This window comes from Strigops habroptila, chromosome 14, assembly GCF_004027225.2.
Source record: "Strigops habroptila isolate Jane chromosome 14, bStrHab1.2.pri, whole genome shotgun sequence".
Lineage (NCBI taxonomy): Eukaryota > Metazoa > Chordata > Aves > Psittaciformes > Psittacidae > Strigops > Strigops habroptila.
This window is the reverse complement of record NC_044290.2, coordinates 4,446,951-4,468,577: the sequence shown is the minus strand read 5'-3', so window position 1 is coordinate 4,468,577 and position 21,627 is coordinate 4,446,951. Positions and strand designations below refer to the sequence as shown.

General features: G+C 38.4%; 1 protein-coding gene across 4 annotated transcripts in view; it reads right to left on the bottom strand.

Annotated features, from left to right (window-relative positions):
• The window catches only part of TBCD (tubulin folding cofactor D), a 124,898-nt gene that overhangs the window by 34,418 nt on the left and 68,853 nt on the right, over positions 1-21,627 (bottom strand). For all 4 annotated transcript variants that reach the window (XM_030506223.1, XM_030506224.2, XM_030506225.2 and 1 more), the window contains 8 exons: positions 20,605-20,634; positions 17,169-17,254; positions 13,344-13,424; positions 12,537-12,610; positions 11,499-11,616; positions 9,985-10,045; positions 8,559-8,581; positions 1,709-1,740 (listed from right to left, as the gene is read on the bottom strand). In XM_030506223.1, the coding sequence (XP_030362083.1) occupies positions 1,709-1,740; positions 8,559-8,581; positions 9,985-10,045; positions 11,499-11,616; positions 12,537-12,610; positions 13,344-13,424; positions 17,169-17,254; positions 20,605-20,634 (505 nt within the window). The remainder of the gene's footprint in view (positions 1-1,708; positions 1,741-8,558; positions 8,582-9,984; positions 10,046-11,498; positions 11,617-12,536; positions 12,611-13,343; positions 13,425-17,168; positions 17,255-20,604; positions 20,635-21,627) is intronic.

Below are 21,627 nucleotides of genomic sequence, written 5' to 3'. Positions count from 1 at the left end.
AAAACTATTAAAATATACATGGAAGGTTTTCCTGCTTCTTATCAGCACTTTTTTTGGACCTTCATGGAGTGGCATCTGTTCACTGCTCAGAGCTACGAGCTATAAAACCGGGTGCAACTTTATTTCCTTTGATACTCTGAATACGAGCAAACGTTTTTAATAATTAAGTCCTTATAATTTTTAATCTATAAACTTAAATGAGTTCTAAGCTTACAAAACCACTTTCAGAATAGGGGCTTTTTTAGTGTTTCAAGGCTGGTTTTGGGAATAGAGATTAACACAGTAAAAACTGCAAACTTTTACTATACATAGATTGACTGCACTGCTCGAACGGAAGCTCAACACTTGCATGAACACAGTATCTTTCACCTCCGGTTCAAATACAACAGATCCCTATACATTCATATTCTCTATCTGACTGCTTTAAAGTTGGTGGTGGGTTGGTAGAGATGAGGGAAAGGACAGAACAAGCTCCCACATAACGCCACCTTTTTGTTTCCCGCTCCTCCCACAGCTTAATCTTTCAATCTTCCTTTGGGCCCTGTACACAGTTCATCGTCTTCCTCATATATAATCAACTAACTGGGCTCCAAATCTGCTCTTGAATTCAGTCCTCACTATGGTAATATCACACAATCAGGCTCCCTGGGCTCAAACTCCATCCAATATTGTACGTCAGCTTCTTTGTTCTCATATTTATTCACAGACAAGGTTAAGCACAGTGACTAAACTCAAGTCTCTCAGGGCTCCTCCTTAGTTCTCTATGCTGCTTTATGCTCTATTGTGGTTGAGACCATCATCTTCATTAGACATGCAGGCAATTTGTGGAGCATTTTCAATTCTTCTCTTATTCCACCTACACAGCAGTATCATGCCAAAATACTGTCATTTGTACTTCTCCAAAACCAAGAAATATTCAGCTGCTTAAAAGCTAAAAGATATTACCAAACCTACCTATCCCTTCAGCCTGCATTATCATGTCACAAGACTGTAAACTCATTCAAAGACTGCAGAAATCCTTCTTGCCCCGTCACCCCTTCTATTTGATCTAAAACTCCTTTACCCGCTATGTTTGGATGGCTTCACACCTTCAAAGCCAGACTCTGCTACATGGCACTTCTTTCATGCAACCCATGAGCGGGAAACTCAAGTTGGCAGCATTTCCTTACCCACCTGGGCTACCTGGATGGATATTTTTCCTGCAATGCTGATCCTTTCCTTTTTACAGAGGTTCTCTATATAACAATCTTCAAAACCCATGTGAACAACCTATCGTATTTTCTGTGATACCACCCTTTCCATAAGCTGGTTTTATATGGTCTTTAGTCTTTGTGCACACACATATGATGATAAAATCATTAGTTACATAATGGCATCTGTCTTAATGGACAGACTGTATGTCTTCTGGAGCAGAATCTGAGTAAATCAATAGAGGAAGAAAGTTCACTGTGTGCAGCAATGGAAGGAGAGAATGTGTGACACAAACCCAAGAACTATCTCCAACTCTCAGTTATTCACAAGCATGCTGGCAACCAAGGTTCTGGTGTGCCTGTCTTCTGACTGGCCTCCAAACTTTGTATTATTTTCATTACTGTGCCTACTTTATTTATGCCTTCAACACAACATATGCAAAACAAACTGGAAAAAAGAAAACAGAAGAATTTATGACTGCACATTCTCTGCTTTCACAACCCAGTGTGATACTTACCAGCTGGTCTCATCAGTTCTCCACCTAAACCCCTGCAAAGCAGAAAGAGCCATCAGAGAATAAACTACCACAAGCAACCCGAGTGCATTGCCAAGTGAGGAAAAAACCCTCAAAACCATTTCAGAATGAAAGCAGATCACAGAATACCTGCAGGTTTGTATTTGACCAACTCTAAAATACTTCTTTTTAGATCAACTGCTGTCTTGACTTCAGTTTGATTTATACAAAAGCTTCCTGAATATTTAACTTTCTTGTTACAAAAATGTGGTCCTAGACTAATTTTTGATGTGAATAATTAAGACTGTCAAGTTCATTCTGATTTCTTTTCAGTTGCTTCAGAAGCATTCCAAATCTGTGGGACTTCTCACAGGATTTTTCAGTCATACAGCCTCTACAAGCTTCTGACTTCTACAACTGAAAAGCAATTACATGCAACTTTTAAACAAAATCTACATCTCTGGGACATTAAACAGCAACTTCATATATAGTTCCCATTTTCACAAATGGTAACTGGTTCACTTGACTGGAGAAGTTTCTCACCTTTCTCTCCTCACCCTCTCCTTCCCTGCTGAAGCCCCCTCCCAAGTGATTTTGCATTCATCATCACAAAAAAAGGGGGTGAAAACTTCCAGGACATCAGAAAGAGAGAGAAACAAACAGCTCAAGATGCTTCAGACCCTTCTGAAGTGAGTGTTACACAAGGATGGTCTCTCCAGCTCAGGCTTAACCAGCCCAGGTAATCCTGCCTGAGCCTTAGCCTGGCTGCTGAAAGTGCCGGGAGGAGAAAGTCTGAACGGGGCAGAAAGCTGGCAGAGAAGCATCCTGGCAATGGCAGGGCCTGTTTCCATTCCTTAGGCTCTCGTGTCTCTGGGCAGAGATGTTTCCTGCCAGAGCTGAGCAGTATCTGCTAGTTACATGGATATCCCCAAGGTGCCATGGGCACTGCTTGGGGCGTTCTGCTCAGTGTCACCCTCTGTGGCTTAATTTTTCCATTTTATGAACCTTTGACCCCTGCCCTTCCTTTGGATATTTCTTCCCTCAACTCCTTATTCTTGTCTCCCTTCACTTTTGCTGGAATATTTCCTCCCTGAGGTGTGCCAAACCCTTAATCACCTGTTTGTATGGCCAAGCTCTGGCAGAAACTCCCAGCAAGGGGGAGGAACAACAAAGACTTTTTGTTTATTTGCTTGGTTTGGGGTTGTTTTTTTTAAACCTTTTCTTCCCTCCTCTCCTCCTCCCTCCCCACAATAAAATTAGTAGCTATGCTCAGAAGGCAAACTTAGCAACCTTAACAACCCTTAGAACTTTGTTCTCCAGTTTATCCTTTTATATGAGCTTCAAAAGCCTAAACGTTTTAAACAAGTTTTTCCGTTCCCTACAAGTAGGTGCCTCCTGTAACATGCACTGGTTTTCTGACTGCTCAACATTTGCATTGGTTTGACAGGTAATACAGAGACGCCAACTCCACAATATTCTCATTTGCCATAGATCAGCACTTCCTTTAATTGGGAAACTTTTGCTTTCGACAATCAATGTATTAAGCTCAATGCAGTAATCCACAGCTCAGTTTATCATTATAGGAAGCAAGCACAGATTCCACATCACCATGCTGATAAGGTCTTTCTATTATCTACCCCACCTTCCTGCCATGTTGTCTGCTCTCCAGCTTCTAAAAAATTTAAATTAAAGAAGAAAGAAGTGATGCAAGGAGTCGAGACAGCGGTGAAAATAGAACGATGTGGCAAGGCCTGCTTCCTCCTCAGCGTTTCTTTCTTCTTCATTTTGTCCTCACCCATTCCTTGCCTTTTGTCTGTTGCCTTACTGTAAATGAGTATAAAATAATGATCTCGTAAATTTGTTTGGTGTGCAACAGAGTCTGCTGATGCAAGGATGCAGATACGGACTTCTGTGCAAACTACAAAGCAAAAACTGAGTCATAAAGGCTGCTCTTCTCCACTTCTGCACACCGCCAATAAGGAAGTCAGGCCACTTAAAGCTACTCTTATGTTAATAATTTGACAGCTATCCCTTCCTCTGGCATTACATCAACTCAATTTAATTTCAGAGTTTAGAGCTTCACCGAGGACTGTTGTCCCTGTGCAAGAATGAAGAATGGTGACAGTGACTTGCATAGCAAGATTTCCACGTAACGCAGAATTAATCAAATCCATCTTTGAAGGCACTGCGATACCGTGTGTTCTCCTCTGCAAAACTTTTCAAGTTATTTCTTGCCTACACATTGCAGTATGTCCATCAGTATATCTACAATTTTCTCCTGTTCCACAGCTCATACATATTTCAATTTCAAGAACTGAGAATTCTATCAGAATCCTAGATCTTCCCTCAGTCAGGGCTTAGTTTGTCGAGCATGATGCGCATCTTTCTATTAACTTTATCTCGCTCTACAGTATTTCACTAAATTAAAAAGATACGGATCTTCCTAATTCAGAGATTCTGAATTTTGCTGTACTGTCAGTATTCTCTTTTTTCTTCCAAAGACACATCCACAAGTTGCATCACATTAATAGATGTACCTGTTTCAAGGTTTAATTATTAATTCAATTTGGAACTTGACTGATGCAGTGCCCAGGTGCCATAAGCTCCTAAGCATTCCTTCCTATGTACACTTCCACAGCAATGCTTCTCTCCCAGAAACAGCTTAGGATGAGTCACAGTTTATTTGTGGAAAATATAATAAAAATACACAATCCCTTGTAGAGCTGATGAATTAAGATTACTGACCTCAGGATGCTGGTACCTAATTATGTAGGCCTGAATCAGAACCAATGGCAGTGCTGTTCCCAGTGCACATGGAAGTTCAAGGTACTTTTGTGGATCCTGGGTTTTTTTAATTATTTAAAACCTGCCTTTTGTGAGAAGCTTAGAACTCATCTTTAGGATTATAAATAACAGCAACAGAAGCTGTCAGTATATTCATTTTTATAAATATCTGGACCTGAAGTTAAAACTACTGGAATAGTTCAAGAGATTCAATTGCAAGTACTCGATTTCCAAGTAGCTAAAAACACCTGCTCAATAAGGATTTTCAGCTCCATATGAATCATAACCTATTATTTTCCATGGGAACTCTTTGTCTCAAATAGAATCAAGGTATCTTAAAAGGTCCAAGTTACACACTTCCTGGGCTTGGGAAGTACAAAATGGCTTTATCACAAGGTATGCAGGGGAGGAAAGAGATACCTCTGAGCCTTATAACTCTTCAAAGCACAGCACAGCCCAATCTCCTAGAACCATCATGTTACTGGATGCAAAAAATAATTTAAACTTGGAAGAATTGTTAAGATGAGCTTTGTTGCAGGGCTGGAATTATTTGCTGATTAAGTTAATATGCCTAAAAACCTCTTTTATGTAGATGACTGCCAAGAAACACATTTGCCCTGAAACCATCAAGATTAGTTGCTACCTTAAAGGTCTTTGAAATGAGAGGAGTTTCTCTTTTGCCTAGCACCTGTCAACACCTACGGGCTACCCTATGCTTTTGGAAGGTTGACGCTCTGAGGATGACAGTCCAACTGCAGACTGGCTGCTCTTCTAAAACCCTAAAATTGCTTGTCTCACATAGCTGACCGTGTAATACACGCAGCCAGTCTCTTCATATGTTACAAGAATCAGATGAGAGCAAAACTCGGCAGGCAGCACATTGCACTGCCTGAATCATCCAGTGTGGAAGTTGCTACCAAACACTGGGCATCCTGTCAGACCTTCGATGGGAACCCTGAGGGCCCAATGAATAGAACAGCTGCTGAAATACAGAAGTGCAGTGCATCTACCTGATAAAAGTCCAGTATATCTATCTGCAGTACTTCCATATCCAACCCTGAATTATCCTGTTATCCAACCCTGTGTATTAGGACCTACGTTATCAGACTCAGAACTGGCTACGAGAAAGGAGGTAAAAAAAATTCCAAACATCTATTCAGCTGAATTTTCAGCCAAGAACCTTGTATGAGATGATGCCTTTTTAGAGAATCTTAACAGAATTACTATCATAAATACTTATTTCTTGAGGACTTTTCACATTGAGAACTAGTACAGTGTCTCAGATGCACTACAGAAATATATCTGCTACAAAGAATAAGATTCTAACCATGCTGGTTCAATAGAAGCCAGGTTGGTTCAAGGCCAGGTTGGACAGGGCTTGGAGCAACCCGGTCTACTGGAAGGTGCCCCTGCCCATGGCAGAGGGCTAGAACTGGATGAGTTTTAAGGTCCCTTCCAACCCAAACTATTCTATGATTCTGTGATAATATACATCAGGCTGACCATTAACACTGTGTTTAAACTGGCAGACTGACTTCCTATCCCAAGTAAGACAGTTTAAGGCAACAGATGCCACAAGGTTTTGTCTTAGGTTTTTATATACACAAGTAACATTTGAAGCAAATAAAAGATAGCTCAATTTTTGTAAGTCCATAACCCACAGAGCACAAAACAGGCACTATGGACAAATACTCTAAGTGGCATGGTTTGCATACGACTTGCTATGACTAGAGCCCTTTTAATACAGAAAATCAGGCTCACTGTGCAATACTGCACTGGAAGTACACATGCAAATGCTTAAACCAACCAGCTCCTCAAGACAAACTCGTGCTTCAAATGTGTCAGAGTCAAGACTAATGGAAGGAAGTACATACTGTTGTGCCTGGACTTGCATCCTCCTTTTTCAGCATACTATAGCAAACCCAGAAAAGGACTTCTACAGGCAGACAGACAGATACTTGTGTTCTTTAAAAAATATTAATCCAGTAGAGGACAGGATTTTCTACAATTAGTATAAACAAATTTGATTGCTTCAAATATCCTCAAAATTCGAGAGGCTGTGCAGGATAACGCGAAACTTGAACCACATCCTCTCTGAAGGGTAATTCATGGCCACCAGTGAAAAGCAGGTCAAAGACACTGCAAGAGCTGCTAAACAAAGTAAGATCATTAGCTACATGAAGGTCTCCATTAGAGCACTTTGGCTTTATCTTTTTTCACTTGAGGTACTTATGGATTCAACGGAATCCTAAGCATTAGACAATCAAGAATCTCACAACCCATTTTCCAGCTTACAAGTTATAAATTGCAGCTTTACATTTTATTTTCTTAAATCACAGCATTTACTTCCTTTCCCTTTCTCGCAGGCCAACACAGTATCTCAAAACAGCTTGATCAAAGCGTTAAAACCCATTCAGTCCACAAAAGGGAAGCTATGTTTGTTGCCAGAAGTGAAAGCAAAACAGCTAATAAACAGTTGAGAGCTGTGGCCTGATGCTTTTTCTGAATGCAGTTGAAAAACTAGAAGCACAAATAAAACACACAGGTTTTCAACATTCCTACAAGATGTTGTTACACCGAAAATTCCCGGTAGCAATTTCTCAAATGGAAATCTTTGGAATATTATGTGCAATAATTACTCATCACAAAACAAGTTTGGCTTGTTCCACTAAATGCTTGCCCAGCAATACTCATATTGCTGGTTTGTTTTTATAACCTAGTTTATTTTTCTTGTCCTCTTTTAAAATGTTATACATACCAATATTTTAAAATATGGATTGTAGTAGACATCTCTGTGTCAGCCTAAGCATTAGAATAAACAGCAGTGAATCAATTTTGCTTGGAGTTGAATTAGAAGTCTTATCTAGAATGAAAACATTTCTGTAGGCATCTTATAAATACCATTAAGTGCAAGAAGTGCACATTATGACAAAAACAAATTACACCCAAGCTCCACCCTGACATTAAAGAATTTATGGGAGCCAAGACAGCCACCCACAGAGGCACTAATATACAGTATCAGCAGTAAACCCGTGTGCCAGTACAAGCTAACTGAGGAGGAAGGAAAGTTTCACATCACTATGTACGACCCTCATAAAATAAATTTTAACTTTTCTTTCTTTTTTTTTCCCCCAAAAAGTTTCAGGATATAAAAACTTACATTATTTTACACTATAATTAATAATTAGGAAAAAAAAAAACCTACTTTAAGTTTACTGTTTTCAGATATGTTGTGTGCAAAGAAGGGAACCAAACTGCCCAAAAGCTCAAAGAATTTGTCAGTTAAAGCAGGAAAAACCCCTCATTTGCATATACAATCATTAAGGAATAGAAGTCATTAATTGTGTTTTGATTTCCTTAAATTTAGGAACAAACTCTGAAGTCACATACTAGTTTTGGTCACATTTACTTTACAGTTACTTAGGCAAACTGCCTTTATTTCCTGGAAGCTTTAATAAATAGGAAATGAAAAACAACGCAGTGAAACTCATTTATATTTTATTTGGTGCAAGGAATGAAAACTTGCATGGAACCTTTTGTAATACTCCTGGCCTACTCATTCCACAGGATGAAGAAAGTAATTCTGGAATTTAGATAGAAGCTCCTTTAATAAATAAATAAATACCTTTTGGACTCATTAACTTATTAGGTAAAGGTCATTTCTATAAACCTATCTGAACCATACAAGTACTACAGTCCAGGTGAATAATGGGAAAGAAATCCATTGCACACTGCTGCAGCCAGGGATTAGCAAGCATATTCTGGTTCACATTCTGTCCTGTCTCTATCACAATATTGAGACCAGTACTTACCACTTTCCCATTAATCTAACGTGCCTGGGAGTCGCACTCTCTAAAGACCACAACCATTATAAAACATCAGCCTCTGAAATAGGCAGACAAAGCCAAAGGAATGCACGCACTTGCATTCGGATGAACTGTGAGAGACTGGCAGTCTATGGGAGGTGTAACTAGCTTGCACAACCCAAAACACCCCCAGGATCCTACTCTTTTCATTACTTCTAATTCAAAATACAAATAATAATTTTTTTTTGCATCTATTTTCTTACCTGTACAATTGACGACTGCGAAGCTGGGGGGAAAGAAAGCAACAAACATTAGTATTAGCAGAGCGAGTTTGATACAAGTGTTTTCATTTTTCCTCCTTACGTGCAATGTCTATATGCTGTAAGCTATGCAACACTTTTGATTATTTTAAAAACAGAATTCAAGGGGAAAATATTTAAAGAAAAACCTCCTCTTTTTATCCATTAGAATTTTACATTCGAAGAAAATCAATTTAACACATTGATAAAGCACTGGTTGTCTTAATTCCAAATCCTAGCTGCTCCTGCACATACCCTGGAAGGTAGCTTGGCTTTTTAAAATACATTTGCTTTCCACAGTTGGCCCTTCTAAAATGATCATAACGGATTAAGGCTGTTGTAACAGTACAGATACTGCTGACCAAGATTTCAGGCATTTCAACATGAGAAAGTTAAACAAGGACAAAGATACTTTTTCAACCTGTACCAGCAGCTTTCACCTATGCACAGCGTTAAGCAAGTACCTGTGTACTTTGAGGCATAATGAGTAAAGCTGACAGCTTTAGCGCATTGGAAATGGGACTAAAGGTACTACAGATAGTGTAGTAAACAAGTAGGAGCCTGGATGAAGTACTGTCTGTTCAATAAGGTAAAGAAATAGGAGCCAAAAGAAAAAACCAACAGCATGACTTAAAAATTAAAGGGACAAGTTAGACAAAATTATCTCCGTAGAAGCATTTTAACTTGCTATGAACAAGATAAAACTTCATTTGTCATAAGTAGAGACAAAGACAATACATCAGTTGAAATACAGAATAAGAGTTTCAAGGTCTATTAACAGGTAAATTATGGATGCAAAGGTTAAGCAATGAAATTCTGATAAAGAAAAAAAGAAGAATAGAAAGTACAGAATGGACTCACTGAGAGATCTCTCTTGAGCATGGTCACATTAAGGCAACAGCCATGTATCTACCCTGCATGGCCAGTCAGTATGTATAGAAAGAGGGCAGAAAACCGAAGTGGAAAGAAAATCAAAGCAAAACCCCATGTGGTATTTCAGGAGCACAACTGGAAGCAACAGAGAAAGTGGCTTGGCTAAGAGGCTGGCAGAACAGAAAGGGACCAAATACAAAATTACAGTGGGATCAAGGCCAGGTTGGAGAGAGCCTTGGACCACATGGTTTAGTGCAAGGTGTCCCTGCCCATGGCAGGGGGGTTGGAACTAGATGATCTTAAGGTCCTTTCCAACCCTTACTATTCTATGATTCTATGATCAAGGACATCTAGCTACGTGGAGTGTGTGTCCAAATTCCTATTTGTGAGATTACTTCCTTTTGGCAAGGGGAAGAGGAGAGGAGATGAAGAGCAGCTGTCTTCATTGTAAATGTTTTTTTGTTTAAAAATAATACAACATACCAGGTTAAAAGATACATTTATATTTGCTACACACCTCTTGATGGATTTGCTTGAGTCCCTCCAATGATTTTTCATCAAAATAATGTGTTATAGATCTGTAGAGGTATACAAAATTTTTAAGACTGCTTTCCTAATCATGCTATAAATAATTTTTCTTCCATGACTTCATTGTACTTTCAAGCAAAAACAATAATTTGATTTCCAAATTACACTCAACAGAAACATGAAATATTTAATGCTACATAGTTCAAACAAAATAACATAAATTCTTTCCTTATCTCATAGAAAAGTCATTCTTAAAGGACTATAAAAAATTAGTGTCACTTCCTAATAATACTCTTATCATTAATAAACCAACAACCTTTTCTCAGCTCAGCTGAATTTTGGACTTCAACACTCCTGTGATTTTTCCAGCAATTTCAAGTATTTCCTACTACTAAAAATGCTCTGCATCATCTTCTCTAACTTTTAACCTTACTTGAAAAGGGAAAACACAAATTCTTTTGATAGACACTGCTGGCAAATACAATTCCTATTTGTCAATAACTTAAGCCATAAAAATCAGTGCACACTTTCGATATCTGTTATTTGAATTCATCTCAGTATATTTAGCTTGTACAAACAACAACATTAAATTTGTTAGAAGTCACCACTTCAGGTATCTTTGTATGACTGCATTAAGAAGTTCTCAGAAGTAAAATAAAATAGGTTTATCAGAGAGGAATTATCCAACTTGCAGAAAAAAAATAACCCAGAAAGTCTGGGTTTTTTAAACACATTTTTTCAGTGTACATATATCTTTGACTCCTGCAGAACTGTATTTCAGTGAAGTTTGCACTCTGGAGTCTTATTTTCCACTGCCTTTAATCTTAAACAGCCGCTCATCCCAATTTCCATCGTGCTTGTATATAATTCTGCTATCATAACTTCCAAATTCCAGTTTTTGCAATAGAGATCTTCAACCATTTCTCACATGTGATTCTTGTGATAGAAAGAAAGGTAAATGACTCATTTCTTTAATCACAACATTAAAGCAAAGACATCTCCAACAATTTTGTCAATTATTCTGGCTACATCACTTATACGTAATATGTGTGTATGTACACACACATACACCCTTATATAGATAGACAGAGAGATATAGATATATCTATACATCTGGACCACATTCAGCAGCAACAATTAAATCAGTCCAACTCAACAAGCTGCTTGAGGAGGTATTTCTCTAACACTGATGACAAGTCTGTCCCCCCACAAGGAAGACAGCATACTTACAGGGAAAGGGGGATAATCTATATTTAAATGATAACTTTGAACTCCCCAAGTAAGGCAGCAAATGATCCCACTTTCCTGATCATGAATTTAGACTTCGGTTTATAACATCACTGAACAAAAGGTGAAGGCTTGGCATGACTGATCAAAACAAACAAAAATTCCATGGAAAAGAAGTTCAGTAAGATGGAGATTTCCATAATTATACTCAGGAAGCTTTCAATAGACCAGACATGAAAGGAAAATTTATAGTCTTAGATAATCTTGCATTTATACCTATTATTCTCTTCTGCTAGTTTACACAGTGCATGGGTGATCTCAGCACAGGCAAGAATTGCCCCATGGCGTGTGTGCAGATCTGTGCCCACTGATAAAGGTAGAAGTCTTGGCAAAACTGAAAGAGATGAAATAATGTTTTTGTTTTTTTTTTTTTAAACAAAGCATAGTGATAGATCACAGTTATAAATGTAATCACGTCTGCCTAGAAATAACACAGGAAAACCATTTCTCGGAAGTCAGGCCAACATATCCTGGCCATTGTATAAAAAACAAGTTTCAAAAATACAGCAAATTCTGACAAAGCATACTAAGCCATGAGGAATTTTGTACTCACAACTACCTCCTTGTTTGGAGTAAATGAAATCACATACTTGCTATTAGGCGTTGGGCTGGCTGAGCATTAATGGAAATGAGGCTTGTACTTCCATGAAATTTTACTTCCATGTAAACTGCCACATTCCCAGCCACTATAGGGAGCCTTGGTAAGATCAGGAACTACAGATCCACCTGGGTGTCAGCTGCAGCCTTTCAGCTGCATTAAAAAGCAGCTGGTACATCCTCAGAATCTCAAGTGGGCCAAGCACAGGAGCCTGAATTCATGCTAAGAAATATTTGATTACACACACAACAGTCAAAGAGGAATTCTTCTGGAGATGTCAGACTGGACAAGACAAAACAGATCCCCCCACCCTTTACGACATCAAAGCCATATCAACAAAGCAAAAGCTAGGAATCTGAGGGCAAGCTGTTGGAGCTGCTGCAACAGAACTACACCCATTTATTCATCTCGGAACTGGTAGGGTCCAGTGCAGCTGGATAACTAAAGTGCAGTCCTCAGATAAAAAAAGATCTGGCAGTGTTTATAAATGTTGCATAAAATCTGAAAACTGGTAAAGCTGTTAGTGTCACTAAGTTGCAGGGGAAGTCTTCATTTTTATTAAGTCACATTGCATGTTTAAATCTTCTTAATATGTTTTGCTACGTAAGCCTGAGCGCTTCCTATGGCACATGATGCAGAACATATTTGTTACCTACCCACATTCGCCATGTATTCAGGAGCCCGTGGAGTAAGGTTATGCAGAGCCTTGGTTGAAAGTTCTCGAATAACACTGAAGATGAAACAAGCATTTTTGGATTTTTTGGGGGTTAGCAATTTAGTAGAAGCAATGTATTAAACAATAATGTCAGGACCAAAATGAAGACACCATCAATATTAAAAGTTACAGCATTTTCTGTCCATCCCATGCTACTCCCTCTCAAAAAAGCCAACTAAACCCAAGAGTGGACCAAAGAGACAGCCTACAGCTAGCTTTTAGCTATGTGAATAGAACTTATTGCTGAAAGAGACAAAGAAAAACCCAAGTGTGGATGGTAGAACCTGAGGGCTCATTCTATGCATTGGCAGGGACACTACAGTAAACTGTTATTATTTCTCATGATGCAAACTATTATCAGCACTGATATAATCTCATTTGTGTTATATGTACGCATTTTAATCTTCATGAACACTGAATATGACTAAGCACCATCTCTATGCATGAAATCTACTTTAATTATGATAATTGTATGGTGATGGTGTTTACCCCCCACATACACTATATAACATATAAATGTGTTTTATTAATCTATTAACAGATTGAGGTCATGGCAAAAAGACAGAATTCATAAACATGTTTTAAGTGACAATATGCTAGGGAGGTATAGATGACTTGTCCGGTTTTCTTCAGTCGAATGCTATTGCAAACTCTGGTAGAAGTAAAATTTACAGAAATAATCTGGGAAAGCATGATAAGCAGAACAGTCAGGTCCTGGATTATTAATCATTAGACTTTATGAACTTACCTATCCCAGTGGTTAATCTTCATGTTAACTAAATGATCGATCATCGGCTGTGTGTACTGAGGAAAGCCAGCAATATACACACTGTAAAAGAAATGTCCATACAGAGGACAGAATCAGCATCTGTGTGCATTTTAACACAAGCTGCTCCTAAGATTTAAATCCTCTAATTTTAAAGCAACCAAAAAAATCATTTAACAATGAGATGCAGCTGAATTTACCATAGGAAATAGTTTACAATTGCTGAAAAACATTTAAATCACTTCAGTAAAACTTCCAGATTGCTTATAAAAACTCCTATACATATAAAAAGGTTGACAGCAATGAACAGCAAAAAGAAATATTCAATTCCCATTGTTACATTACAGAAAATCTAGATGTGTATATTCAGTTATACAATTAATTCAGATTGAGAAATATTAATGACGTAATCCACAGCACAGCAAAATTAAGACACAGAAATGTGCTACATCTTCATAAATACAACGGTCCAAAAGGAATATGGGTTTTCAATTAGCCCTTTTTACAAACCAAGTGTACAGCAAAAGTCAATTCTGACAAAAAAATGTTGAAGCTGGAGAGTCAAGACCTAAGAGAACACCAGAATTCATTAGCTAGGTAGCCTGCATCATTACCTAACCTGACAGCCACACTTGCTTTCCAATCTTCAGAAACATGAACTATTGAAAGCTAGACACAACAGAAGTGAAATGTTTTTTTCAGTACATCTGATGTATATTCAATAACCTTGGAAAGCTAAACAATCAGTAGAATGCGTTTGTGTCAAATGGTCTGCACAAAGGGACGACATTAAGGAGACATGGATTACCTCAATGTCACCTGTCTTTATCTTTTGAGTGACTAACTCTGCAACCATAATACTGTTCCATTAATATATGTGTGTGTGATTAGAAGCAAAACAAAGACAAAAACCAAATAGTGTTGCATGTTACCATACTGGTATCTATGCAATTCATCAGAAGAGTAGGAATCCTTAGATCCATAGCACAGACCTCAGTCATTTGAGCCAATACAGGGTATAGAAGTATATCTACTACTGCTATGAGCCCTGGAGGGGGATTAGACAGTTGGTTTAACTGGTTCTTGATGCCAGAAGAGAAATAGTAAAATTTATTACTCTTTGGTTCCTTTCTCTGTTCTGGAAGAACATAAAATAACAGACAGATTTACCCTGCCACATTTGAGTCCTAGTTTTATCACTCGCCACTCTTCCCAACCGTCTTATTCTGAGCTCCCATGCCCAGCTCATCAATGTTGATCTCTTGGGCCATGTCTGTAGCACAATCCCACCTTCCATTTTAATTTATAACTAACTACAGTCCTCATCTTTTGTACCCTACTATTTAATGCAAGTAGCCTGGGATACAAGTCTAACCTTCCTGATCATGTTCTGGTACGATTTTTGTATCACACTCTACTTAGATTAAGAAGCTTCTTCCTTAACTCTGGTTTTACCAAGCCCAGAACTCCTGGAATTGCATCATCTCTTTAGTCCCAGTTCATGCAAAATGGCTTTCGTCTACCTTCCATCCTCAGAAATAATTATGATATCTGAGCTGAAAGGGCACCCAGTGTGAAAAACTTGCATAAAAACATTTAGATTTTAAAGGATATAAGTAACTATTTATAAAAACACATATAAGAACATATATGATACTGCCTCTCCACAAGAATGTATCATCATTTATTAACCAAGACCAAATTCATGCGTAGAAATTGGCACATCCTTTTCCAGCTTTTATTGCTCAAAGCAATGTAGCAGTACCAACCCTCACACCTGCAGAGCCTCCTTTCACACAGCCACATGAAGCTGGCACACAAAGTGTCCCAAGATCATTTTATCTGGGTGGGGGAAGGACAGCTGAAGATTTCAGATCTGGAATATGAACCTCAAGCAGCTTTTTCCAGCTACATAGACAATTACAGCACCTTAAGGCATACTGATCAGAAAGGTCCATTCTTCCTACCACATCATAATGATATGTGTTTTCTGTGCAGCCAAACATATGCTTATGTACTTTTTCTTTGATGTTACTCAGACAGAAATAAGGAAATAATTAAGAATTGACCAAAAAAATGATATCCTGCTTGAAGAGCAAGTGGTGAAGATTTTTGTAAGTAATATAATGAATGAGATGTGAAATACTTTACAAAGAAGAGTTTGATTAATTACACTGAACATGATTTCAAGGAATCATGGTACTAAATGCCTAAGATTATTTACAAAGAATTTACAAATTTAGTCTTTCTGTTGCCCAATTTGAAGTAAGACCCAGGAGTGGAAGAAAGAAATCAAGAGTAAAAATATTTTCACTTAGGTAAGTAACACTCCTACGAAACCCAAGGAAATTGCAATGAAAAGAGTAAAAAAATAAGCATTTGAAAAAAGGAAAGAAATTAACAATTCAGCTCCCAAAAAGTAAGGAGAATGTGACTCACCTCCAAGCCAAAATTATAAGAGAGAGAAAACAATTGACCCTGCTTTGTCAATTTTGAATAGTTTCAATTTTCTACCAGTACAAAAAGCCAGACTTTCAAAAATCCCACTGACACTACATGGATCTAGAGCAGCGCGGACCAAGTCACTGCATTTCCCCATCTTGGGGCAGAGGCAGCAGCTCTGGGGCAGAGTGTAGGAGGAGGGTGTGCGCCCCACAAGGAATGACAGTAGGTAAAAGGTGAAGACACGTACAGACCAAAACGCTAATGCACAAAAGGGACAATATGGAGGTGGACAGATTGATTAAAAAAATAGTCAAGGAGAAGATAGAGGGTTCCAGTGCAAATTATGTTAAAAAAAAAAATCCACCTCACTGGAAGTCACAAAGCTGGCAACAGGGCATAAACCATCATATACTTGTTTGCTGTTACATATTCCCCAAGAATATGATCTCTTCAAGCCTTTCAACCTGCTGGCTTCTGAGCAGTATGCAACTCCATAGAGCAATTTATCTGACCTATCTTATAATGGTCTGAATCACCTTCGTAGGTGCCTCTTTGCATTTTGCCTATGGAGAGAGGCTAGACACCCAGGCTAGACTGTCTGTCTTAGACAACTAAAGGTAGAATCCAGCCCTCAGCCCTTTTCATCTTCTCATGAGGAAGTGCAATCTTACATTCATTTTAGTCATCCTGTGCACCCAGCTTGCCTCTGAATTCCCCTGACTTCAGCACTATTGTATCTTCAGACAGCTGACCAGAGCAGAACACAGTATTCTAAGACAAGGCACTGATTTACGACAGCATCACACCAGTTCCAGTATTTCCCATTACATTCCTTGCAGACTCCATACTGCAGGGATCAGTTTGCTTTTTCAAACACTACTGCTTATTATGGTTAGATTTTTCACTGAGCTACCTATGTAAAATACAAGCACTCAAGTTAAAGGTCTGTGCACAGACCATGAATCCAGCAACTTGTGGAAAGAATATTTTAAAATGCCTGTTAGTTTATTTTTTCCTACCCACATCAGAGTCTATTTGCCATTATAACAGCATCTCCTTTTACTACAATTCTTCAAAACTCCCCCAGTCCTCTCTAACCTTGACCAGCTTAGACAGCTTTGTGACATCTGCAAATACTGCCTCTTGGCTGCTTCTTCCACGTAGACAAGGAAATCATGGTCACATTTTCACATTGTCTTACGCCTAATAAGCAGTGTGATGCAGAAATAAGAAAAATCTAATCTTAATTTATTCAGAAACAACAGTGATAAACAATGTTCAGTAAGGTGAACAATCAGACAAATATTTCATTATGTAAAAGAGGTCTCTCATGTTTAAGAAAACTAATGCTTGGAACCTTACCTTATAGTCAGGTAACAGTTAACTCTATTACCAACAGCAAAATAATCAGCTGCAGTTAGAATGTCTATGCCATGTGGAAAAGTACCCTAGAAACATCATAGGGAAAAGGGAAAAAAAGAAGAAAATGTTATTTAAAATACTTTCCAAATAGGCAACACTACTGAAAACAAATCTACTACTACCCTCCAAGCAGTGAAAAAAAACCCAATTTAATTTCTAATTTATAGTAAAATCACTTGTAATAAAGATACACAGGATATTGGATATATAAACAGCAAAATACCTGGCTTCATGTATGAGTCAATGATAAACAGGCAAAGTAAACAGCAGCAGATAATAAACTATGCAGCAGCTATCTTAACACCTTCAAGTCATATCCAAATATACATTTGGTGAAGGCCTGACTATGTATGTACACAAAAAATGATTTCTCTGTAAGGTCTAGATCAATGTAAACATGTTTTCAATTTAGGTGAGGGAACAAGCATCTGCTGCCATTTTTACGAAGTATAAGATTAGATTTAGGCACCAAGAAATGCAACACATGTAGGATACCTGGGAGTTCAATTATGTCGATTTGTTCCTACTTACACATATATTTTATGACTTATTAACGAACTAAACACTTGGGGTTAGTTTGATTTTATAAAGGACACTAGTTCCCAGCAAACACTGAACCCTACAGAAGTATCACACTCCTGACATCACTGCTCAAAAAATTGGTTTTAGAAGATAAATTTCTTAATATGCAATTGCCAGCTACAAATTTGCCTTTTTATACATGCAATACAATTCAAATATTCAGAATTTTGATTGGCTATGACTGATTTAATACAGTCCTACGCAGCAGGCTGTGTTTTGGAATGGAGGAGGCAGCCTCCACAACCATAATTAAGTACAAATGGAAAACTGCCAACTGAAAGACACTACACTGGCTTACAAAAGGGACAATCATATGATATTTAAGCAATAAGGCTATGTGGAAGTACAGGTTCTGGATGTGATACAGTTTTGTTTGTTTACAGCTCACTCATCCCTTCCACATTAGGATACAGCCATGCAAAAATAGCAGAAAAAGTATCTCTAGATCTAAGCCTGAATAATTAAAGAAGTATATACTGCAAGCAGTGGGAAACTGTCAGCTACTGCAGAGGTCTTATTCTGGGAAGCACAATGCAAACAACCCAAAAAACCAAGGCCTGGAATCTGACTGAACCAAGGACAGACAGAATAGCCAAGAGACTATCTGCACACCCTAATAACCCAAAGATGAAATGAATGCACCCTCTAAAAGCCTAATGAAACACTGATTAAGGTTAAAAATATACACGAGAAATACCTCAGTATGATTTATAGCCAAACAACAAGTAGTACAATGAAATACCTAAGCATGCACAGTGTACATAAGGAAAATCACAGCTAAACACTTTCAATTCTAGCTGCTAGCTGGACCTTGCTATTTGTTACTTGGCTGTAAGTGTGCCCATTTGATGCCATCTCATTAAAGGTCATGGTGCCACAGTGCACATCAGTGAGACAGCGGAATTCCTGACAAGAAGTTCATGAGTACAGAGGTCATGGCCAACAGGTGAGCCAGAATTAGGAGAAAAGCTAACAGTTTCCATTCTGTCAGAATCTTACTTCTCCAATATAAGTTAGGCTTGCTAGAAGCATGTGCATTTCTCATGATTTATGCCTTAAAAAATTTCTTCAAAGTTTTCATTTACATCAAGTGTAAGTTCCAATGGCTTCTTTTTCTGAGGCCATAAAAGCAAGCCCTAGGATTCAGGGGAGGTTGAATTGCAAAGGTGGAGCAGGCAGGAACCAGGAAGTAAGTGAGGTCAACTTTTTCTCCACCTAGTTAGTATCAGTGTTGTTACTTCAGATGGAGAATATGTTTTAGCTCACTCCAATTCAGAGAAAGGGCGCCTCTTTCAACACATTACATCCAGGCAAAGAACTACAGAGGGTGTATCCACTGATGAAGTAACCATTTTCCTAGGCAGTAAGGAATGAATGGTTTACTAAGTAAAACTTCTGAATTTCTGCAGGAACCAACTGGAGTCTGATAGCATTCTTCATACCATGGAGGCTTATTATTTCCCTGAAAATTCCTCCTTCACATGCTGACATATAAGCTAAAACTGTTGTGGGTTCCACCAAAACTGACAAATTTGAATTGGGGGTCAAAGCAGAGTCAACGAGAAAACTTCCTGGGTATAAACTAACATAGACTGTACTCCTCTGACTAGGAAAAATAACTCCACAAGATTTTGGCTACATGGAAGCATTTCTAAACCTGCTGGACCCAGAAGCCCTATCTCACCTGGGGCTGAAGGCACAGGAAGGTGTTTACCTAAAGTGGAATCACGCTCAGTTGATGTGTGATGACTAAAGCTCTCCAGGGCAGTAACTACAGACCAGGAAAGAATCACGCTGGCTTCTACTTATCACAGACCTAGTTAGGCCAGGTCGCCAAAAAACCTGCCCTCTTCCTCCTAGCCTTCTTGCACCCTTTCTCTGCTATTAACCTAATTCTATCTAGAAATGCACACTCCAGTTATGGACACATCACTTAACACCCATAGTTCTAAAGGAATAACATCCGACCACATAACAGAGATCTTCAGGAATGATATCAGGGAAAGCTACACAGTGTTTTAATAATATCCCTTAAAGAATAGCTTAATGATAACAAAATTTGCTTTAATCATGCATATGCCCCGCTCTATCACAAGACTTCACTAACTGAACCATTTCCTCCCTTTTTCCTCTAAAAGTTGTATATTCAGCTTTGAGATCCAAGTCTTCACCCTATGTGCTTCTCCTCCAAGGTTGCAAATCTGAACATTTTAACTACTTAAGTGTTGCTAAGTTAAATAGGAACCTACCACAATACTTACTTTCAAAGCACTTGGGTACCTCCAAAAGTAACAGATTTCTTAAAATATCCAGGTAGTTGTGGTTGCGTTATGGTACAACGGGCAAAAGCAAACACTGAGTTGAAGTACTCTTAAGCCCAGTTCATTGTTGTATTGCCAACCACAGCAAAGACTGTGCAGCACACTTGAGCTGTTCTATCAAAAACTAGGAAGTCAATGAAACAAACAAACAAACAAATATAAAAGAAATTGGGATTTTCCTGCCGTGAGAGCTTTGCAGTTTCTGAGGTGTATAATGCTGATTTTGCTTTTCAGAATGACTGGAAAATACCAGAAAACTCATTTCCTTCCAAAACTAGAGTGCTAAAATAAAACTCACACCTCAGAAAAATATTCCATAATAACTTGTTTGCTGATAATGAAAATAATTATTTTGTGACATCCTTTTACTCAATTTCTCCAAAGCCACGATGTCCAATTTTGATTTTGGGTACTAGACGTCCACAGTAACCTTGGAGGCACTACTGAATGAAGATTCAGGAAAGTCACCATACCTGTCTCCCAACATTCTCCTGGAAGGCAGCCTAAGGAACAGAGAACAAACATACCAAAACGAGTCAGGTTTGCTTTTTGATAAACACCAGATGATAAATTCAAAACACACAACAATATAAATGACCCATGGCTTTTCTTTTTTAAATAAAGTAAGCTTTGTCAGTAGAACAAGCCCACAGGGCTTTTTTGTTTCTGCGTCTCTATGTTCTAGTGTTCTTAAAGCTATATGTTGCATGACAGCAGTTTAAGAATGCAAGTTTATTAAACCAGTCACACCCACAGGAGTGCTTTTGAGGAGTGACACAAGGCTTCGCACTGGAACTGAAAGTCAATACCTGTAGACAACAGAAATGGAGACAGCTCATTTTTGTCTGGCTGCTTCAATTTCCTAATAGTAGGCAAAGCTTGATTCTTTGTCAGCGAAAACTTCAGACAAAAAACATTGAGAATGCAATACTTATTTGAAAAATACACACCTGAAAGTGTGCTGAAATACTGGAATTATAAAACCTGAAGACAAAATCCACGTTCGTTTCTTGTGTTTCGTATTACATAAACTCAAAATCTTGCAAAATACAATGACTACAACCATAAAGTTAACCCCTCTACTTGCATGGTATACAGAACAAAACCTACTTAACTCCCTACCTCAATTTTCTCCCTGTCTCTAAAAAGCCAATTATTTTTTGTTCCTTAAAAGGATACAGAATCATAAGTACTAATAAAAGATCTGGTGTTCAACATACAGGGGGGAAGTCCCAGTCTTTACTGAAAACGCCACAAGAATTTTGACAGACAGAGCTTCTGTATTTCCTACATAAATACAGTCCGCATGTGGTAATCCACCTGCACAAACAACAGGTTCAGTCAGCTCACCAAGGTATCGCTCTGTGTAGGGAGCAGGCGCTCCCAGAGCACAGGTGAAGCAAGCCCTCCTGAAACCAGCCTCGCGGTGCATTTCTGAGGTGATGTCTGCTCAGGATAATGACTGCAGTTCCTGTAGACTTGCCCGGGCTAGTTCA